The following is a 20,922-nucleotide window of genomic DNA, read 5'->3' as shown; positions in this document are numbered from 1 at the left end:
AGTTAACTACTCGGGACCGTAATCCAGGACCACTCGCCCACATAAAAAATCAAAAAAAATTAGGAAATTCGGTAATCAAATCGATTCCTATTATGTTATCAAAAATTTCTAAACCTTCCCCATATATTTTAAACTATATGGGGAAGGTTTAGAGATTTTTTGATAACATAATATATTTCAACCCCCATTTCGAGGAACGATGGATCCAACTCAAATCGATTCCGTTAACGGGCTCCCGTTACAATGAAAAAATACGGTTGCCTCACTTCACATATTAAAACCACATGGCATTTTATACCTTTATCGGGTGCAGAATATTGCTTAATTTATAAATATAAAGGCTGTTTTCATATGATTTATACAAACATCTCAGTTTGTTATTTCCTTCACCTTTAAGAATAATCTTGTTTTAGGCAATAATATCTGCATTGCAATATGTTTGCTTTTTTGCTTATTACGTCAAAATGAGATGAAATAAATCCAATTTTTTTCTACTCGTACTTACCTTTAGCATTGATTGTGCTACTTTCAAGCGTTAGACTTATCCCTGTGGGGAAACCTGACGTTAAATTTTACGTTCCATTTCTTTCCAAAAAGTCTGCAAACCTTTTATTTTATCCGCTATTGTGTGGACGGACGTCATGTCCGGGCCGGATTTAGAGGAAGGCAAGTGGGGTTACTGCGCCGGCCCTCCACCAAAGAGAGCCTCCACAATAAAAATCTAAATTTCGGGGGGTGGGGAATTTTTGGGGTTTTTTCCAAACGGTCTTTTTTCACATATTTACCGAAAACACTTGCACACACATAATAATATTGTGCTTGAATATTGCAATGTGTTCGCTTTTGTGCTAATTATGCCAACACATCAAACATAATAATTCCATTTCTTTTTCTACAACGGTTTCAGGATTGGTAGTGCTACCTAATACCCAAAATGTATGAAATTTCTTTGAATCTTATTTAATAAGCGACTTGTGGTGACGTGGTTTTATTTAGGTGTCGCCAGGCTGGCTAATAAAGCATTTATGCACATATAAAATTGAACATTGCAAACCATCAGGCGATTTATTGTTCTGTTTTGTAAAGAATACCGTAGGTAAATGTCCTCATAATAAAAAAAATTGAAATGTATGTATTATAACAACAGGATATCAGTTGCCCCAAATTTCATTAAAATCTCCCCGCCAATTTTGAGATTTTAGCTTTTAAAGTAAGCGCACTAGAAACTTGACTCCGATAGTAATAGACTTCATAACAAATTTTACTAAATGGGCTCAATGGTTAATTTTGATTACGTGTTTTAGACGAAAAAAACTGTTTAGTCGTTGACCCAATTATGTGATAAATGAATCCCTTCTATCACTTTTTATTCGGATGGAAGGACCATAACGCATTGCATTTGAAGAAAAGCGACAAAAGCCGCACGAATACTCCGTTATCGAAGGTTCCGCAACTAAGTTTATTTCGAGCACGTATGCTTTCATACGAGGTTGAAGCTTTCTCCAAGATTAGGAGAGCCCCTTGCATTGATTAATTATTAGTGGACTTCTCTAAAGGAGTTGGAAAAGGTTGGGTAACTAATTTAGGCGTCTATGAACTCAATAAAGTACTCAAAATGACTACAAAGCATTTTTAAATGTGTATCTTTTCTGACTTTCCGTGGAAGGGACAGTAACGCTAGCGTTCTTAGTTAACTGTAACGGCAAATCTCAAATTCGCTTTCTTTTAAATAACTTGAATTTCGTACAGAATAAACTTGGCATTTCAGGCAACAGATAAAATTTATTATGGCAATGCTGGGCAGTATTCAAATTTCAGAAAATTTCGTGAAACAAAAACAAGGCAATGATAGGTGTAATTAATTATTTCTATTCACCGTGTACCTCCAACAGAGTTGTAAACTGTGGGTATTGAAATTAAAATGTAATTTTAACACAATACGGCATTATAGCAAGTAAGAGCACTCCTTTGTGACACTGAGGGTTTGCAAATGAACGAAAAAAAGCAATTATGCACGCAATAAGCTTTTATATATAACTTTAGACAACGAGAAACGTTTATTGCCCTCTTGAAATACAACGAAACGAAAAAAGTCGAAGTTTTACATTAAAGTAAAATGGAACTTCTGAACAAAAAAGAAATATTAATAGGTAGATGATACTCGGAGCTTTAACTGTGATACACGGAAGTAACATTATACCGTGCTCTCTTCGTTTAAAACCTCCTTTTTCAAAGATAAAATATGTTAAAAGGCATTTTCTGTATAAGAATGGTTTATGGCAGAAAAATAAATCCAGCAATATACGAAATATAATGGTATGCAATGTACAAGGTGGCTAAATGTGGTTATTAGTATGGGCTACAACTCTTATAACTCACCTTTGCATATTGTAGCGGTACGTTCCATTATGGTTTTTTGCGTTTGTTTAAATTCGTATGAAAGCTTGATGCGACCGGAAGTCATGGGAGATGACGAAATTAGGTAGAATTACGAGATGATTTCGCAAGGCGAAGAAAATTATTATACATCCCATAATGGGTGTAAATCAAAAAGGTAGAAGTAAAAGTAAACTACTGCGGATTGCCGTAAACACGAACAGTAGTGAACATTTTAACCCATAAAGATAACAAAGACCTGACCTTAAACAAAGTCTATTTAAAGACAGAGAAACTATCGCGATAAATGCGAACAATAGCGCCAATTTTTTAAACGCGCGGAAATAAATCATCGTAATATTCTAATGGTAGGTCTGCAGTAGACGATTTGTGCGCTAAATCTTTTTACATTTATATTTAAATAATGAAAATCCTCCAGCTGGATTCAAAATATTGCTGTGTGCAATGACATGCGGTCCGCTACGCACAAAGAGAAAGCTCAATGTTGACTTTAAATTAATAAATTGGGAGACTCGGTAGCCTCGATTAACTTCATTCACACCTGTCATAATTCTAGGGAACGGAAATAAAAATATGACCTGAAAACTCTAGCCGGATCGCACAATGGATTCGAATAAACACAATTAGTTGATTGACAAAAATTTATTCAGAAACACGTGAAAAAATTTAAACAAAATGCTTGTTTGGACATACTACCCCGCACACAGCCGGTCAACAATTAAAATAGAAATCTTAAAATTGTGTTCTTAGTAATTAATTAATTTCTCGTCTTCTGGTAATCATAAAAATCGGGGACGTTTTCCAAAATCTCAATTAATTAAGCGCTCTTCTAATGAAACCACTTACGACTTAATAGGATGCTGTTTTCTGCAACTCATTTACTTAGCTAATGATAAATATTCTCACTTAAATGTGCGAGATGAAATTTCTAAATTCAGACTTCTAATTAAGCCCTATTATCTCTTGCAATTTCTCAAGTCAGGCAAAAGGTTTCTTATCAAACTGATACCGGTGTAAACCTGCATAATCTTGCAGTTTTAATGGTCATTTTAAATTAACATAGGAAACCAAAATCATCTAACAATTATTTAACGGGGCTGAAATTTTAAAATATTAATTTGGTTCCGTCCTTTAAATGACAAGAGCTTTCGGACGCAACAAAGGTAATTGAAATGTCTTGACAGGAACGGTTGCAAACGGCGAATTAATTACAGCTGAATCACAACTTTATTACCTTCTATATTCAACGCCTAGTCCTAATCTTTCCAAAAATAGGTATGGAATTTTTCATTTTTCTAGAACATTTCAGATTAGGAACCCTTTTGTTCGCACTTCTGTAACGTTGATGATATTTGATAGAATAAACTTCTACTAATTGTGCTTGTTTTACCATTTTTTTGTGGAGTCCAATTTAAAACTTTTTAAATAAGGAACTTTTAATTATACCGACCTCATTTTGAGTATAAATAATAAAGAAGGATTTTAAAAATGAATGCAAAGGCATATTAGTTGAACGCCTGCGGCGTGAATGTAAAAACGCATCCCATAACACCCTCTCCGTATGAGAAATAAATCTGATCTCCAAAGTTTGTTAATAGAATGCGTCGTATTGATTACTGCGGTATAAATATTTCCTTAGCTTCCTCCATTATTTTAGTTAATCGTAAAAGTTCGCCGAGTTAATGGAGAGGTGCGGTCTTATCACTATCATAAAAATAAATAATCGAAGGATGACACAAATACGACGCCTAGCGTCTAACCACAATTACTTCCTTTATATATGGAAGCGGCGGAAACTTTTAATCAGAAAAGTCGATAATTGAAGCTAATGTCCAACATCTGCTTCGTTACCGAAATGAACTGAAAGCTGTAGGGCGAAATATTTTAGAGTTAACTTAACTTTATTAAGGGAGTGGTTACGATGCATGAATTGACGCGATATTCGCGGCGAGCAATGTTGGATTTTTCCGTTTCCACAAATAAATTGTGATCAAACGTACCGTAATACTTTTGCAAAGGGTTAAAGGCAAAGAGACAACTGCTCGTTTGTATCCCAACAGTCCGCGTCTTCCGAGTGAATTACAACTTTTAAACCAATCCCAGAGGAAAACGCTCTTTTCCAAGTTTCGCGGAACGATTTTTAACTACAGCCCTTGCAAATACTAAACTCGGATTAAATTGCTTTACAACACATTAAAACATAGAGTTCGTATCCTGGAAGATGAGATTCTGTCAAAAAGTTAAATGCGCCAGACACAGAGAAGATTAAAGTGCCGCAACTAATTCGTCTCGATGGCATTACCGAGAAATATTTCGCTACGTTATATCTGTACCGTCATATTTTAGGGTTGAATCAAGTCGAGGTATATTTACGTCTCACTCAGCAATGCAAAGACAATAAATATTTCGGTTCCGGATACATTATTCATGCGTTACAAACTTTTGGTGTTCGGCGGCATTTTATTTCATATTCTTACGTTGGAGTGTGTCAATAATTTCCTTGGGGAGAAATTTTATGGCATTTTTACAGTCGGTAATACAAATATCACGATTCTACTAGTAAGTAACTATTTCATTACGTCTATAAAAAAACTTTTGTTTGTTTTCATGTTACGAGCACAACGTGTGCGTTCGATAATTTTAGTCTACTTCAGCCCATTTCTGTCCGGGTGACTAAAAACACTTAAGTACTACTTGGAAAGTAAGAATGATAGAGTTTTATGGTGATTTTTTTAATAAATGGACCCAAGAGAAATGTTTAAAATTTGTTTTTAATTTGATACGATCACCGGTAGTGGACGAGCACGTTTGGTTCGCACTGTTGCAGCAAAGTATATTAATAATAATACAATATGTTTGTCTAATTGCAAATTCTGCTTTGTTTCTGGCGATTAACCATTCTGTTGAGCAAGTCTCAACATAGTTCGGAAGCGAGTTTAGGAGGATAAATTGGATTCATTAATACGTAAGGGCAACCATGCGCTTAACCATAATGTTGCATTCTAGGGTTTTGCCATTCGACGTTGATTCAACATAATTATAACCCGCTCATTAATTAGAGGTATGTTGTTTTTTTGTGATCGACGGGAAGTTAACAGAGTTCATTTTTGTCTGGATTTCAACTCTATGTTCAATTTTAAGTACGAGTGTAATCTTAAGTTCAACTTTACAACCACGCTTTAACTCAAGATTGATACCGAATCCTCATGAATGCACTTGGCACACAAGGATAAGGTCATATTCTTCCCAGGAATAACATATAATCAAAAAGGGCTAGGAATGACGATAAAGAATTAGGTCGAGCATGTTAAAATTAATTAATTATCTCTGAAAAAACATCATTTGTTCGTAATTCATAATCACTCTTCAAGGGCATATGCTTGTGATTAATTTATCTGTTAACGTACCTGTAGGTAATTATGTACGGTTTTCTTTGAATGTAAATTACTATATGGCTTTTCAGTCTCCATCAGAGCACTAATTTGCATTCAGGATACGTTCCGATTCTGGGATTTCACAAGCGAGTTTTCCAGTCAAGCCAAACATAAATGCCGAGTATGTAGACTTGGGGTACGTATATTGCTTTTGTAATTGTTTGTTTTAGAAATCGTTGGACAGAGTTCTTCACAACTGTTTTCATGATAACATTATTACCTGTTTATCCTTGTGTATACCTAATCGTTACGTTTAGATATTTTGCATTATTCTCTTTGAAGGTTAAGGGTGGATTAAACCCTTTCTATATCTTCGATCACGATCGATTCGTGGGGATTATTTAGTTTGGGATTTATTGGGGTTGCAGGTCAATTTTTTTAAATAGATTGAGATATATGGGGGAATTTTTGTATTAGTGGGGAAATATGTTTCAGAATTGGTAAAAATCTTCGAATTTAATTTTATAGCTCGATAAAAAGATTAACAAAATCTTTATCTATTAAATAAAATTTTTAGGTTTTATTTTTAGGAAGATATTTGAAATACGTTTCTGTGAACTAAAATCTTAGTATATACTGTGTCCAAGATAAGGATGTCTATCATGGGGAACTCCGACACGATGGTCAAATTATAGAAAAGTTGCGCAATTAAACAGTCATTATCTTGCTTTAAAGAAAACCAGAAAATTTCCATTACTTCCGAAGATATACCAGAAAAACCGAAATTTTCCGATTTCCTTTTTTTCTGTTGTTATTTGAACAGATTTCAAAAAATTTAAAAAAAAACATTTTCTCATTGCCACTTTTTGACCTCTAATGGGACGCTTGAAAAATTATCAATCGAGTTATCAATACAATGTTTCGTTTCGGACAAATTTTTATCAAACTAATTTTTATGTCCCGAAAAATAGGCCATACTGTATTAAGTAGCATTTTTATAACGAATACAACTATACAGGGTGTTTACGGTCTTCTATTTATCCTTTTAAGGGGGGTAGTACAGCTCAAAAGGAGTCGAAAAAACCCAAAACACCTTAGTAAAAGTTTTTTAATAAGCGAGATAATAAATGTTTTATTTTTTATTATTAAACGATTAAACTGTGTGCACATCTAGCAATCTGCTACTTATTTAGCATTGTCTATTCTTCATTCTTCAATTATTTTTTAGTAGGTATCTTTACAAAAGTTGTTCGAAGTTATCACCTTCTTGTTGTATGCAAAGTCTGGCTCGGCGTACCCAGGACCCCACATACTCTGCAAGGCCCAAACCTTGTTGACGAATTTCCGCCGCTGCTGCTTGCACCCGGTTGCGGAGATCCTCGAGGTTGACAATTTCGGTGTTGTATACCATGGCCTTCATAAGACCCCACAAATAAAAGTCCAATGGTATTAGGTCCGGTGATCGTGGTGGCCAAGGGACAGGACCACCTCGACTTATCACTTTATTTTCAAAGATGTTGTTTAAATGTTGACGAACTGAATGACTGAAATGTGCTGGGGCACCGTCGTGCAGAAACCACATGTTGCGACGGACATTTAAGGGAGGGAACATCTTCTAAAAGTTCAGGCAAATTGTTTTCCAAAAAATGTAAATAAGCAATTCCAGTTAATCGATCTGGCAATACAAATGGGCCAATAAGTTGCCCGTTTACTAATCCGGCCCATACGTTCAAAGAAAATCTCTGCTGGATATGACCACGACGAACCGCATTTTTTCACTTTTCAGAGAATAGGTTAATAATTGTTATCAACTTATACCTGTCAAACAAACTTAAAAACAATTGGACAATGTTGATTAAGTAGTAGATTGCTAGATGTGCACACAGTTTAATCGTTTAATAATAAAAAATAAAACATTTATTATCTCGCTTATTAAAAAACTTTTACTAAGGTGTTTTGGGTTTTTTCGACTCCTTTTGAGCTGTACTACCCCCCCTTAAAAGGATAAATAGAAGACCGTAAACACCCTGTATACGGCACACAAAAAAATACAAAAGTAATAGGGTGAAATAAGTTAAAAGGGGAATAAAAAACTTTCTTTAACTTTCTCTACCAAAAGAAAGCTTTCAGTTACTTTTGGTTCTCAATCACAGCCTAAACTATCTTCGATTTACTATAAAATTGATTAGATTATCAAATGACTGTATACAGGGTGCTCAAGATAAAAATGAACCGTATGTGGTTCTCGGAAAATGTAAAAGTCAGAAATCCGGCGATTAAATGCTATTTTATGTAGCTAAAAAAATGGCAATGAAAAAGGGTCTTTTATTTTTTTATCTATTTTCAAATAATCGCAGAAAAACAAAAACAAAATACCTACAGTTTGTATTTTTAGCACATTTTCCAACTCATGTTGGAAGGCTCTATTACGGCCACTATCTCCGTCTGTTTGTCCGACTACTACAGTTTTCAATATGTTTAGTTCGTTCTATTGGCATTCGGTAGCTTATAGCTCTGGCACCTCAACCAAGAAAAATCTTGAGGATTAATATGCGCATGTGCAGATTATGCAATGGCAACTTTCTTATTTTTGGTGATCATTTTTTGAAATTTTAACCAAAGATGCTTCTAATAAAAACAAGTATATCGCATATTGTAAAAATGTGTGTGCAAATGTTAACCGCAGATACTTCCAGTAAAGAACAACATATATAGCATAGCATATGGCTATGATCTTTTGTACTATACTGACCAATGCATATGCACGGAAAATGCGCTAAAGTTACTCACGTTAAGGCGAAAACCTTTTTTATGTTTTTATTTCACTTCAAGTAATCGCAGAAAAAAATAAATACAGAAAACCGATATTTCGTATTTTTTTTTCATATCTCTTGAAGTAAGCGGAGTAAGATCAACGGAATATTCTTGACCCTCCCCCTCCCCGCTGCTCAACTGTCACGAAAACCGTTTACCTCACACTTTTAGAACGTTCTATGTTCTATCATTTTAAAAGATACTTTTCAGAGGAATGCAATAACAAATAAAATACAATTCCACTCGACAATGATGAAAAATAAGTGAAATATGCCATATTCTGTTTCAAAAAAATATTGCATTATTAAGGTGACAGTGTAATAAAAAAAAAGGTACTGGTACATTGCATACCATTAAATTTCGAATATTGCTGAATTTCTTTTTCTGCCTATAAACCCTTCTTATACAGAAAATGCTTTTTAACATTTGTCATCGAAAGAAAAGGTTTTAGGAGGAAACGCGCCTTAGTGCTGCTTTCACCTATGACTTTTAAAGGAATGTATCGCATTTAAAACTCCGAGTATCTGCCTATTAATGTTCCTTTTTTTCTGAAGTTCCGTTTTACTCTAATGTAAAACTTACTGCTTTCGACTTTCTTTGTTTCGTCGTATTTCAAGAGGGCAATAAACGTTCCTCGTTTTCTAAAGTTATATATAAAAGCTTATTGCGTGCATAATTGCTTTTTTCGTACATTGGCGAAGCGTCAGAGTGTTTTAGTTTCATGTGCCATAATGTCTTATATTACATCTTAATTAATTTCAATACATACCGCTTACCATTCTGCTACATGGGGGTGCGCGGTGAATAGAAATAATTAATTGCACCGATCATTGTTTTGTTTTTGTTCGCGAAATTTGCGCAAATTTAAATGTTGCCAAACATTGACATAATATAGAGGGCAATTAAATTTATCAGTCGCGTGAAAAGGCTACGTTATCCTGTAAGAAATTTAAATTATTTAGAAGAAAGGGTATTCGCGATTTGCTGTTACCTCTTACTAACAAAGCGAGCGTACATTTTTGGAAATCTTTTAAAAGACGAATATTAAAAATGCTTTATTGTTATTTTGAGTAGGTACTTACTTCTTGAGTTCAAAGAGACCTACATTTGTCACGCAACCTTTTCGAGCTCCTTTAGAGAAGTTAATCATTGCTTTCCTAATAATCCTAATCTTGGAGAAAGCTTCACCTCGTGAACATATAATACGTTTATAGTCTTTCAACCCGAATAATATATATAAATAATCCATATGGCTGTATCTATGATAAACAATTTCAAGTGTATACGAAATTAAGACAAAGATATCATATACAATGCGTTCCAGATTCCAAACACCTCAATACTTCTTTTATTTGGCGAGACACGAAAAATGTGTGAAATATAATTTTATATGTGGCATTACGATCTCAGATCGCATATTGGAACTTCCGGTTTAACCGGAAATAGAAGAAACTTTTGTGACTTAATATTTAAAAAACTTATCAAAGCTAGCATACCGTGTGCTGTCAGGATGCGCGGTGTTTGTTGTGGTAAACACGGGTAGATCGTATCGCGCAAAAGTAAATCTTCAAAACAAAACATTCATTCATAAAGTTCCAGTTTTTTAAAATTTTATTTAAAAAGCGCGCATCCGTGAGCATATTTCGTTATATACAGGGAATTTTTCTTAAATGATCCATATAATACAATATGGGCTATGTATACTATTAAAAAAACCACGTCAATGCTATAGGCAACCAACTGTACACGGAATAAAATTTCTCTTTAAGGTCTGCAAAATTCACGTGGACGATTCGAAACATTGTGTTGGCCATAAGTATTGTTGTGTTAGTAAACAATGTGACGGCACACATATGAGAATTATTTCAATTTAGTAAAGTAAATCGGAGACTTATTTATAAATAAGCACAGAATTGGTTGATTTCATTTGAATTTGTATTTCCGTAGTTGTTTTTTTTTTCATTTTAGAATTGTCTCTAGTGTTTTAATTTAATCAATTTAGTTAAGAATCTTTAATATAGACACATCTGGTGGTATGCGATAAGAGACAAAGATTTATTCAACGCACGTTCTTTTATCGCTGTTAGAAGAGATAACGTTAGTTTGACCTAGGGGGGCGGGCGATTCTTTCTGTCGACGCTGGCGTTATCAATGCTAATTATGATTTCGTTGTTTGTAAAAAACCGGTAGGAGATTTATTTTATTATAAAAATGGTGCGATGGTTGGTTGGGAAGCGTACGGTTCTTTACGCTATTTTTATTCGGGCATTTCACCATATTTGATTGATTGAAGACGCAGTTGGTCATTTTTATATTTCTGGACAGAAGAAAGTTAACTGTTTTTTGTTTAAAAATTGTAAGTTTACGCCGTTCGCACATTTTTACCATCGTATCCAAGTTTTTTATGCTCAGAAAGGTAAACTTCAGAAGCTGTCGGCGTTTATATGGAGTCAATTGCGCCTTGTTTATCATAAACCGTTGAACGACCAGGACATTAGGGTTATTAAAAGATAAAAACACTGTAAATCATTGTAAAATTTTCTTATTTCTTTTGTCGAACACCTGAGTGCGGGGTAATTTGTCCAAACAAGCCTTGCAAGCTTCTTTTTCTTTCAGGAATTTTATGTGCTTTGGAATAATGTTTCGTTTTCATGTCATATTTCTCTTCTCGTTTTGTGCGAGGTGTAGTTGACACCTACCATTGCACACAACAGTATAGATTTAAGAAAAATTCGTTGTACACAAACATTGTCGAATTACGAACACGTACGTAGAAACAGTTGACTAATAAATCACGGTTTAGTAGTTTTTTTAATATAGAATTTTAAAGCGGGCTACACATTTTACTTCTTTGGAGACATTTGGAATTACAAATATCAACAAAAACCCTTAAAGGATCTGTTTAATCTCGTTGGTAAGCGAGATTAACTAATTGTGTAAAATATAAGGCGGCACACCATCACGTATGCCAATTGTAGACCTGGACCTTTACACCCCAAAATTGAGAAAAATTATTCACTAAATTACTAATTTCTTGTGACTCACTTTGGTGTTTATGTATATATCATCAGCCTACTTAAGTATATAAACAGTACTAAGCATTTTTAGATTATTGTAACCTACGAACTACTTGTTTCATTAATATTTCAAAATACTAAATGTGCATTATTCTACTAACCCAGGGATTGTTAGCACTATATAGAATGAATTCGCGAGGTAGTGTTACTACTACACTACGATGATAAATGGGGATTTACACACGCATCGTAGAAGCCCATGGAACTTTGTAGATTAGAAATTGTGAAAGCGTCCCGAAATTAATATGTTGTGAGGGAACGAGATAGTAGAAACAGCCGGATCGGAGATGGAGTAGAGCCGTGCACTGTTAGGTTACACGTTGCTCCCGACGATTGTTATAAGGATGTGCAAATAATTCCAGTTGGTCTACAATACCATTAGCAAGAATTATACTGCCTAATAGCTAAAATGTACGAAATTTCCTTGAAAAATCAACTATTTACGGACATTTATTGTTGATCATTGAGAAAAATCACACAATTTATTGCACTTTTTGTAATAGTTATTTACATATAAGTATGGTAAATCAAGGTTTACGTTAACGAGTGAGATGTTTACTGCCGAAGCGTAGCTGAGGCAGGAATTTCGAAACGAGTAACGTAAACTGATTTAACATACAAATAATGTAAAACATTTTATTTCATACTGCTCTTTTTTCTATTAAAATGTCGTACAATTTTTGATTAGAACGTGTACGCGTTCAATTGAAAGCGCAAAAGTCGATCACTAGATTTGTTTGATATGACAGTAGTTTGACACATTAATACATAGGTTTAGATGGATGTCAATTGATGTTGCTAGGCAACATTTCCAGTCTGGTAAAAATTTTCAGTCTGGTAAAATCTTAGACCATATAGTACATGGACTGCTATTATCCCTATGCTTTCAATACAAAATGGGTGGTCACGGATAGAGGGCACTGTAGTCGTGGGTATGTGAATCTCAGGGTAAACTAAAGTTGTGTAAACACCACTCGGATTACGTAAAGAGTAGCTTTTATAGTAACCGCGTAGTACGGGAAGCTTTAAATACTCTTGGTTATCTTCTATACGTCCACAAATAAGAATAGGTTTGCTTTTTTTTGGCATATCTAGACGATTAATTAATTGACGTTTGTTAATTTATAGGTTGACAGTCTCAAATCGTGTCTGATCGGACAACTTCGGGCAGACTCGTTTACCCTGAAACTCACATACCCAGGCGATGTCCTTGACCATATTTTAGTTACAATTAGCAGTCCATGTACTATATGGTCTAAGGGTAAAATACGATTTACCAGACTCAAATCAGTCTGGAAAAGCGGCGATTACTTGATAGTATGAAATAAAGAAAATTACACCGTAAATGTCTTTTTAGTGAAAAATGTGAGATTTTAGCTTTTAATGTGAGCGGACTAGACATTTTAATGCGATTGTAAATGAAAAAGCAATGACATAATTGACAGTTACAGCTGAAAAAATTCGCAAGTTCCCATTTATCTATAGACCGACGCTTAGTCTAGCTAGAAGACCCGCTGTATTTAAAATCTGTGAAAAATACCGTAAAATGACCTAAATAAACATGATTGTGTACACAGCACAACGTCAACATAGCAATTAATAAAAAATAGTGTAATGAAACTGAGTCATCATTAGTGTACTGTGCCCTTCAAAATACAGTCGAAAATTTGAGATCGACTCGAGGTTTCCACATGATTAATAGCATTTTCCTTATGGGGTGGGTGCTGCCCTGAAAGGTGAAGTTTAGCAGTAGTCTAGTCATTTTTCCTTTAGACGTCAGTTGCGATATTGATGTTAGCAATTGGGGGGTTTTGAATGGTAAACTTTATATTAAGTATATTTCCGTTTTATGTTGTCATTGCATTTTCAACTACGTTCGGGTTGACAATATCGCGGAATAGAATGTTGTTACATCATTACCGTAACTAGAGCGCTTTGTTAAATTTCGCATAAAACGAGTGTACCTAAAAAAAAGCGATTCTTTACTGTGGTAAATTGGTATAACATCATTGTTCTTTAATGTGCGTTAGAAGTTTGTTGATTTATCGGTTATGTATTGTGTTAAACGGCGGTTTATGAGCGAAAAATCTAAGAGGAAACTTACTATTAGTGCACCGATACATTTGTTACTCAAGGTAAGCAATTACCTACTTTGCAACCAACCACTCGAATTCTAGTTGAACTGTTGAAAGGTAAACATTTATATAGATATAATTAGATATTTGCTGATTCATCCGAACAACCCCATCATTAACGTACCGATTCAATGAAATGGATCTCCGCAATTCATTGTTACCATACCTATACTTATTTAGCTCCATACTGCGGTTAGTGGTTATTAATAGAGTTGTGATTACACTAATTTTTGTATTTATCTCTGAGGATGTACGGGTCACGAGGAAATACCGACGACAACTTGTAAGTATAATATAGGTATTTATTTTGAGGGGAAATTTTAAAGGCTTTGTCCATACAATTAATTTCAAACAAACAATGTGAACAATTAAAAACTTCGCGTTACGTATGTATGTAATGTGTATTTTACCGCTTTATTCAATTTATTCCGTCCCATAACAAAAGATCGCAATTTTGCAATTGAAATACTTCGTACATAGAATTTAATTAGATCGGATGTGCACACATATTCCGGAGAAAAGGAAGAGCAAAAAGGGGAGTACACGTCGGTATCGAGGATCCGTAATGTTCTTCATACATTAGGTATCAGATGTTGTCTTTATTTTTGATAGCCATCCATCAGCGTCATCTTTGATGTTGAAATCTTAGGAAATTCCTGAGGCATCAGGTTAAAATTGTCGAAATTATTTACCTTCACGTATTAACGTGAATTGAGGTGTTGCCTACCTTAATCTAGGTAAGCATATTTTTCATATTTCCGCTACAATATTTTTCATTATTTATAGGTTAGTTTATATCACATGTTCCCGGCAAATTCTCTATTGTATTTATACGGGAACCCAGTTATTGGGGTAAGCAAGACTAATCGTATCACCATAAGTTTGATTTCCCCATTTTAGTACCTTTCCCGGATATCTTATATGCACCGAAACGGTATTGTTAACACTTGAGGATTCGACAAAGTAGTAGCTGGATCTAAGTGTGGTGGATTTCCATCCGTCATCCGGGAACGCAGTTTACCTACTTCGAGTTGCCGAAGTTCTATTCTCCTTTTTCTTGCCAGCATAAAGGTGGTAACATTATTTATATAAAATGTGCCTTCGTTGTTAATTACCGTATATGCGTTGGTCATTCAAAATCAATTTAAGCTTACATTCTGTGTGTATCTTTATGCCTTAGTTGTATTGTTACATGAATTTATTGTAGCGGATATTCCGCTTGTGGACCTATTGTCCATATTTATTACTTTTTACAGATTTACTATTGCATTTATCGCATTTAAGGCTAATTCCGTTACTGTATTGGTTCTCTTGAAACAAAGTTTTACAGGAACAGCTGTTCTGATTATTATCCTACTTTGGTGTTATAATATTAATATTACTAAGATACGGAATTCGTTACTTTAATAATTTCTTATTGAAATTAAATGATTATATATGATTGCTATCAATTATTCAGACAGGAAGTCAAACCCTCTAGTGCCGGAGCTTTATAAACTCTTATGGTCTTCCATTTTTGTTTTATTTTTAGTTTCATTTTAGCAGGATTTTGTGCTCGTCTGGAGCGCACCCCATACGGGTTTGCATTCGCTCTGGATTTTCACTGGGAGACTACTCTTCCCTGACTAACCGGCGAATCCCGTTTTCTATCCCTAAAGAAGCGCTACACGCCACAGCGGCGCCCATATTTCTATCTTTAGCTGAAAGCGACTCATTTCCACTACAACTTCCTGTATTTGGCGTGCGGCTCGTATCGTTTGTTCTTGACGTGCGACTTCCAGTTGAGCCTGCACTCTATCAGACCTATGTACTTCACCTTTTTGTGGCTTGGCACTGGGTGTCCGTTGAACAGGAGGAATGAAGCCTCAACCGGTCTGTTTAGAACGTAAGGTAAGCTGACTTTGTCTCGTTTGGTTTAATTCACCATCTCTTAGTCCCAGTAGCTGCCTTGGTTCAATGTCGCTGACAACCTTGTCGCGGTATTCCCCGCAGTATCTGAGCAGAATCGTTTACACAAAACCCAGGACGCCTACTACAATCGGCTCAGCTACCTTTTTTGAGTCGGAATATCCTTCCGGCCAGATAAGATTTCAAAATGTTGTAGAAAAGTTGAGCTTGAGCAGTAGAACTTGGTGCCAGACGTCGAGGAAAACACTTGAGCAGATATCCTTTGTTTTAAGAAATTTGTGTATCTTGTGGGCGATTCTATGGATTTAGTCGGTCGTCGAGTGTTTACTGCAAAAGCCGAAGATGCTGACTGGCTTAATCCGCATTCAAAGAGCTTGCTGGTTCAGTACTGTTTTGCCGTGGGGTGCCATTTTCTCCTGTCCCCTCTCTTCTCATTTACCATTTGACGAATTTGGAAAGGAAACTACGGAACGTATTTCTATTATTTTGTCTGCCTGTCTGTTGTTGCAATTGTCGACATAAGCCTTTATCGACAAAAAGGTCAATGATGTTTGGTAGTCTGTTTCGGTTCGTCGGTTTGTGGTACATTTACAGTTTGTGGTGGTTTCTGGTTCCTTTAAGGCCTTCGGTGGCATGAGCGGAGAGTTCCAGAAGACGTGGCAAAGTTGCCTTGCGTTATCTCTGCCTCTACTCCTTGATCTTCGTTGTCTTTGATATGGCCGTCCTTGATAAGCACAGCAGTGCACCCGCTAGCTTGCTCAGATGAATAATTGGTTGGTGTAGCTTTTATAATCCCGGATTCGTATCCTTCCTTTCTTTGTTAAACGAGTCTCAGATAATAAGCAAATGTCAATGCTGTGGTGGTGTAACAAATATTACAATTCGCATTTTTTTTTAAGAATGCTATTTCCTTCCAATGTTTTTAGAGCGTCCCATTATGACGTTTTCTCAAAACCCGCCTCGTCAATGGCCAGCTAACTCAGGGATGTGAAAGTAAAAGGGCGGTTAGTTCGTTGGGCATATAAACATCTTCGTAGCTTCCTCGTAAAGTTCCTTTAAATGCCTGTATAAAATTGGGAAGATACCAATGAGTGACAGTAAAAAAATCCTGATTTATCAATCCACATCAAAAATAAATGTCACTTCGTTAATAAGTAGTTAGAGCGCCTAGGTAAAAGTAACAAGAAGTTGGTGAAAATTTGGTCACTTATTCTCTGAGAGACGCACTTTCTAATGGTCAAAAGAAAAAAGTGTTCCTATGTGCCGTTTCTGAGATATTTGACAGTAAAAACAGGGTATTTTAACATGGGCTCTTATGGACAGACTCAGTTTTTCTGTGCTAGCGAAGGTTTTTGTATCAAGACTTAAACGAGATGGGTCTCATTAGAAGCGAAATTTTGTGACGAATCTAAATATGCACGGAAAAGTACATGTTCATGATGAAATAAGGAAGATATTTACCGCCGAAGCGGCGTCTGCTCTGACGCGGCGGCACGCTATGCAGCACGCGTTTAAATGTGATGACTTTTCCACTAGGTCTAGTATATAGCTGAGCTAGGACAATCTTTTCCTTCTTCTGCTGAGCACTTTTCTTCACAAAAGGCATGTTGTCTTTCAGAAAGAACACCAAAACCAGCGATATTTATAAAGGCCTGCACACGTTTTGTTGACACACTGATCGGATCGAGATCAAGATAGCGGTTGGGGATCTCTGATGCCAACATCGAAAAACCAAATCCACTACACCGACTTCACGTAAAACGCCAAATTGTTTAGTTTCCCGGCTTTTACATACGTCTCGCATACGTTTTGATTAAAAATAAATATATTCGTTTAGGATGTACCGCTTACACTGTGAATATTTAGTCGCGGTGTGTCGTCAACATTTAGTGTGCAAAGGTTTGAAACAGGGTCGAAAAGTAGGGAGACTAGTCAAGTTGACTACTGTATATACCTTTTTAAAATTCATGTAAGACGTTTGCATTGTGCTGAGGTACAAAATACCACTCATACCGTATTTCTAATTATGTTTCCTTCATAACAACATTTTTTTTGGGGACGTTTACCCGTAAGTAATAGGTAGGCCGAGTACATCACTTGACTTCAGCCGAACGCGCTCTAACTACTTTAAAAAATTTAAAAACGAAACACCATTAAGTCATTAGTAGTACCTATCATTAGTCTGTAAAAAAAATTAGCTTCATTCATCCAACGGTAACCTAGTTATATCCGTAGAAAGTTCGTGAAAAACCGACTAAGAATTGTTTTTTTACGGAGTTATCAAATGATCGCGATTTTTTTAAATATTTTTTTAAGAGCTATTATCAACGTTTTCATTAGGTGTATAACTTATTTTTTCGAAAAACAACCTTTTAGAATTGGTACCACAAGAAGTACCCGCAGCGCCTTAAGTCGTATGACCTGAGGCGGCAGACGATCGATTTTAGCATTCTCTGATAGGGCAAAATGGAACTCCATCGGTTAAAATTTTGATCATTCTCGTTCAGTGGATTTCGTGCTAGCTCCCCTACTATATTGGTAGCGGCTTTGTATGCCGTTCTCGTTTGTCACTTACTTGTCAAGCTGACTGCACGTGTTTTTATCAAAATCAAAATGAACATAAATATTTTCGACTCTGAGGAAGATAACTGGGATGAGTTTGGGAACGGACATAATCCGAAAATGTTTAGACGTCGGTTAGCTGACGTTATTTTGCTTTACATAACTAGAATGCCTATTCGATGGTTTACAGGTCAAATTTCTTTGAAGAATATGACGATTTGGAATTCTTTACACGGTTTCGTCTGCAAAAGCGTACATGTGAAATGCTTCTAGAAATGATTCAGGATAGAATTCAAAGTACCAGAGACAGAAATCATGCGATAACACCAACAACAAAGTAGCTCTTAAGTTTACGTTTTCATTCAACATGCTCAATTCAGTTGCAGATTTTGCAGGTGTTAGCAAAACCTCTGGCTGTGGCATTGTGACCCAGGTGACCGATGCAATCGCCTCTCTGCATAATAACTTCATAAGACTTCCAACTAGACCCTTGAATTCTTCAACCAAGCTAACTAGCACATCTACTTCATCAGATGTAAAATTACTGCACCTTTTTTTACCCTTGCCACTTTCCATCATTTCTAAGACCCGCGAAATCAATACACAAATCACAAAAAATTCTGTAATCAGTACAAATGTCAGCTCAAACTAATGTGTGTACAAATGAGCTACTCCCCGGATATACGAGGTATAGCTATTCTAGGGTGATCGGATGACTGTAGAACGCAACTCAAAAATTTAACCGAGTATAAGCTTATCCCTGGTATACCAATTCTCGGTTTTATTCTCGCATTGTAGAACCGGCCCTTACCAGAATAATAATTTCGGTTGATTCAATACGGAGTAACACAAATTGTCGTAATCTCACTCAGTTAAAACAGGAAAATAGGATTATTACACCCAAAATACGCCTGAAATCTACAAAGTTGAATTCAGAAATCGGCCTTACCTGCAGTGTTGCCATAATTCTGAGCACGGCTTGTAAATAAGATGGTTTTGATTCTACTCATATCTCACATATGTTGGCACAGCTGTAGCTATAGAATATATATTGTGATCTAAGAGTATGCCGTCGCCGCTGCCTTTTCATGTTTGATTACCGTACCGATTACTTCAAATACTTCGGGCTGCATGTTTAAACAGATTGACGAAGAAAAAAACACCAAAGAACTTCTTTAATTTAGATTAGAAATTTATTTACTTGCTCTGTGCATGTTTCGCGTGTTTCTATTAATACAATGGGGTTAGCGTGCACGTATAATTGAATGAGAGAATTCTTTTATATTACGATTGTTAACTTGCTCGTTAACACTGCATTTTAGTAGACGTAAGCATTTAATAAATTTATTTATCAAATTACCATCACCGATTGTACTAAAAATATGCCTCGTCGAGGACAAGGGCGACTGCAATTTTTATATCCAGTTGTTATGCGTGCGATATGAGCTTGTCCAACGTATGAACATAACTAATGCTACTAATAAACGGTGGTTGAGGGCTGAATTCATGCTTTGACATTTAACTTAAAATTGTGTGTACTGCCAATTTATGCCCGTGGACCCCTCGTTTCATTTACTTGATAAACGTTATCTACATCGCAGGAGATTGAAAGCATTTTTAACAGTGACACGGTTTTTAGATTTGATTTACGTCAGTACGTAACCAACCAGAACCACCCAATTGCAACAAGCAAATATTGAATGATGACTACTAAGTACGAACATATAGTTACACTATGGTAGTATTAATATAAAATGTATAGCGCGTATGCATCTATCATAAATACTTTTAAACAATAAAGAAAAGAGTAGGAATTAATGTAAATAAAAATTAAAAATGTTATACTATCTATGTTACAAGAATCTTTCGAAGGCGTTCGACTGCGTTTCGCACGAAATATTGTTGAATAAAGTTTGTGTACAATTTTGGTGAACGAAGCGTTCAACTAATATCCTCGTATTTAAAAGGAAGACATCAACGCGTAATATTCAATAATGTTCTATCGAACAAATTGCCTCTACGACATGGAGTTCCTCAGGGTTCCATTCTAGGCCATATTCTTTACCTAATTTATGTAAATGACCTGCCTTCATCGGTGTCACGCGTAACGAATTTTATGATAATAGGCCTACACTTAATTTTGGCAGCAGAACGCGTTTGGTAATATCTATCCGACCCACGCGATGAGACCTATCGATATCACTCACCGACAGCGATAAGTTCATTTTGTTATTAAATAAATTCAATAACACCTCGTCCGTTTTTTCCTGCGCGTTTTCGGGTACACCAAATACTTTTAAACAATTTCGACGGGAATATTGCTCCATGCGATCTAAGCCATGTTTTAATTCGGAATTTGATTTTTTCAGTTCAGAATTCTCACGTTGCAAGTTTTTAACTTCATCTGCTATACGTTCCAAATCCGCCTCTAGATCTTTTAGAATAAAATTTGTGACTCCTTTCACAATGTTATTTAAGAATTCTTCGCTTCAACAACACCTGAAGTTCTTCACTTTGCTGGGCTGTAAACGGCATTTTTATCGGTTTATCACTTCGGTTTTAATCAACAACAAAAACTGTCTAATGTAGCAACAACAACAAAACTAAACTAAATACATATCAATGTAGTAGGTATATATGACCTCATACATCATG

At 35.6% G+C, this 20,922-nt stretch overlaps 1 protein-coding gene across 1 annotated transcript; it reads right to left on the bottom strand.

The window, feature by feature from the left end:
• Nucleotides 1-7,008: 7,008 nt before the first annotated feature.
• Nucleotides 7,009-7,353, bottom strand: LOC116163013. The gene has a single exon (XM_031476835.1). It carries the CDS (start codon nt 7,351-7,353, stop codon nt 7,009-7,011), a length of 345 nt encoding a protein of 114 aa, XP_031332695.1.
• Nucleotides 7,354-20,922: the final 13,569 nt, after the last annotated feature.

Source organism: Photinus pyralis, unplaced genomic scaffold (assembly GCF_008802855.1).
Source record: "Photinus pyralis isolate 1611_PpyrPB1 unplaced genomic scaffold, Ppyr1.3 Ppyr1.4_LG2, whole genome shotgun sequence".
NCBI classification, from domain to species: domain Eukaryota; kingdom Metazoa; phylum Arthropoda; class Insecta; order Coleoptera; family Lampyridae; genus Photinus; species Photinus pyralis.
Note: the sequence above shows the minus strand (reverse complement) of the source record. Positions and strands in the feature narration are given on the sequence as shown.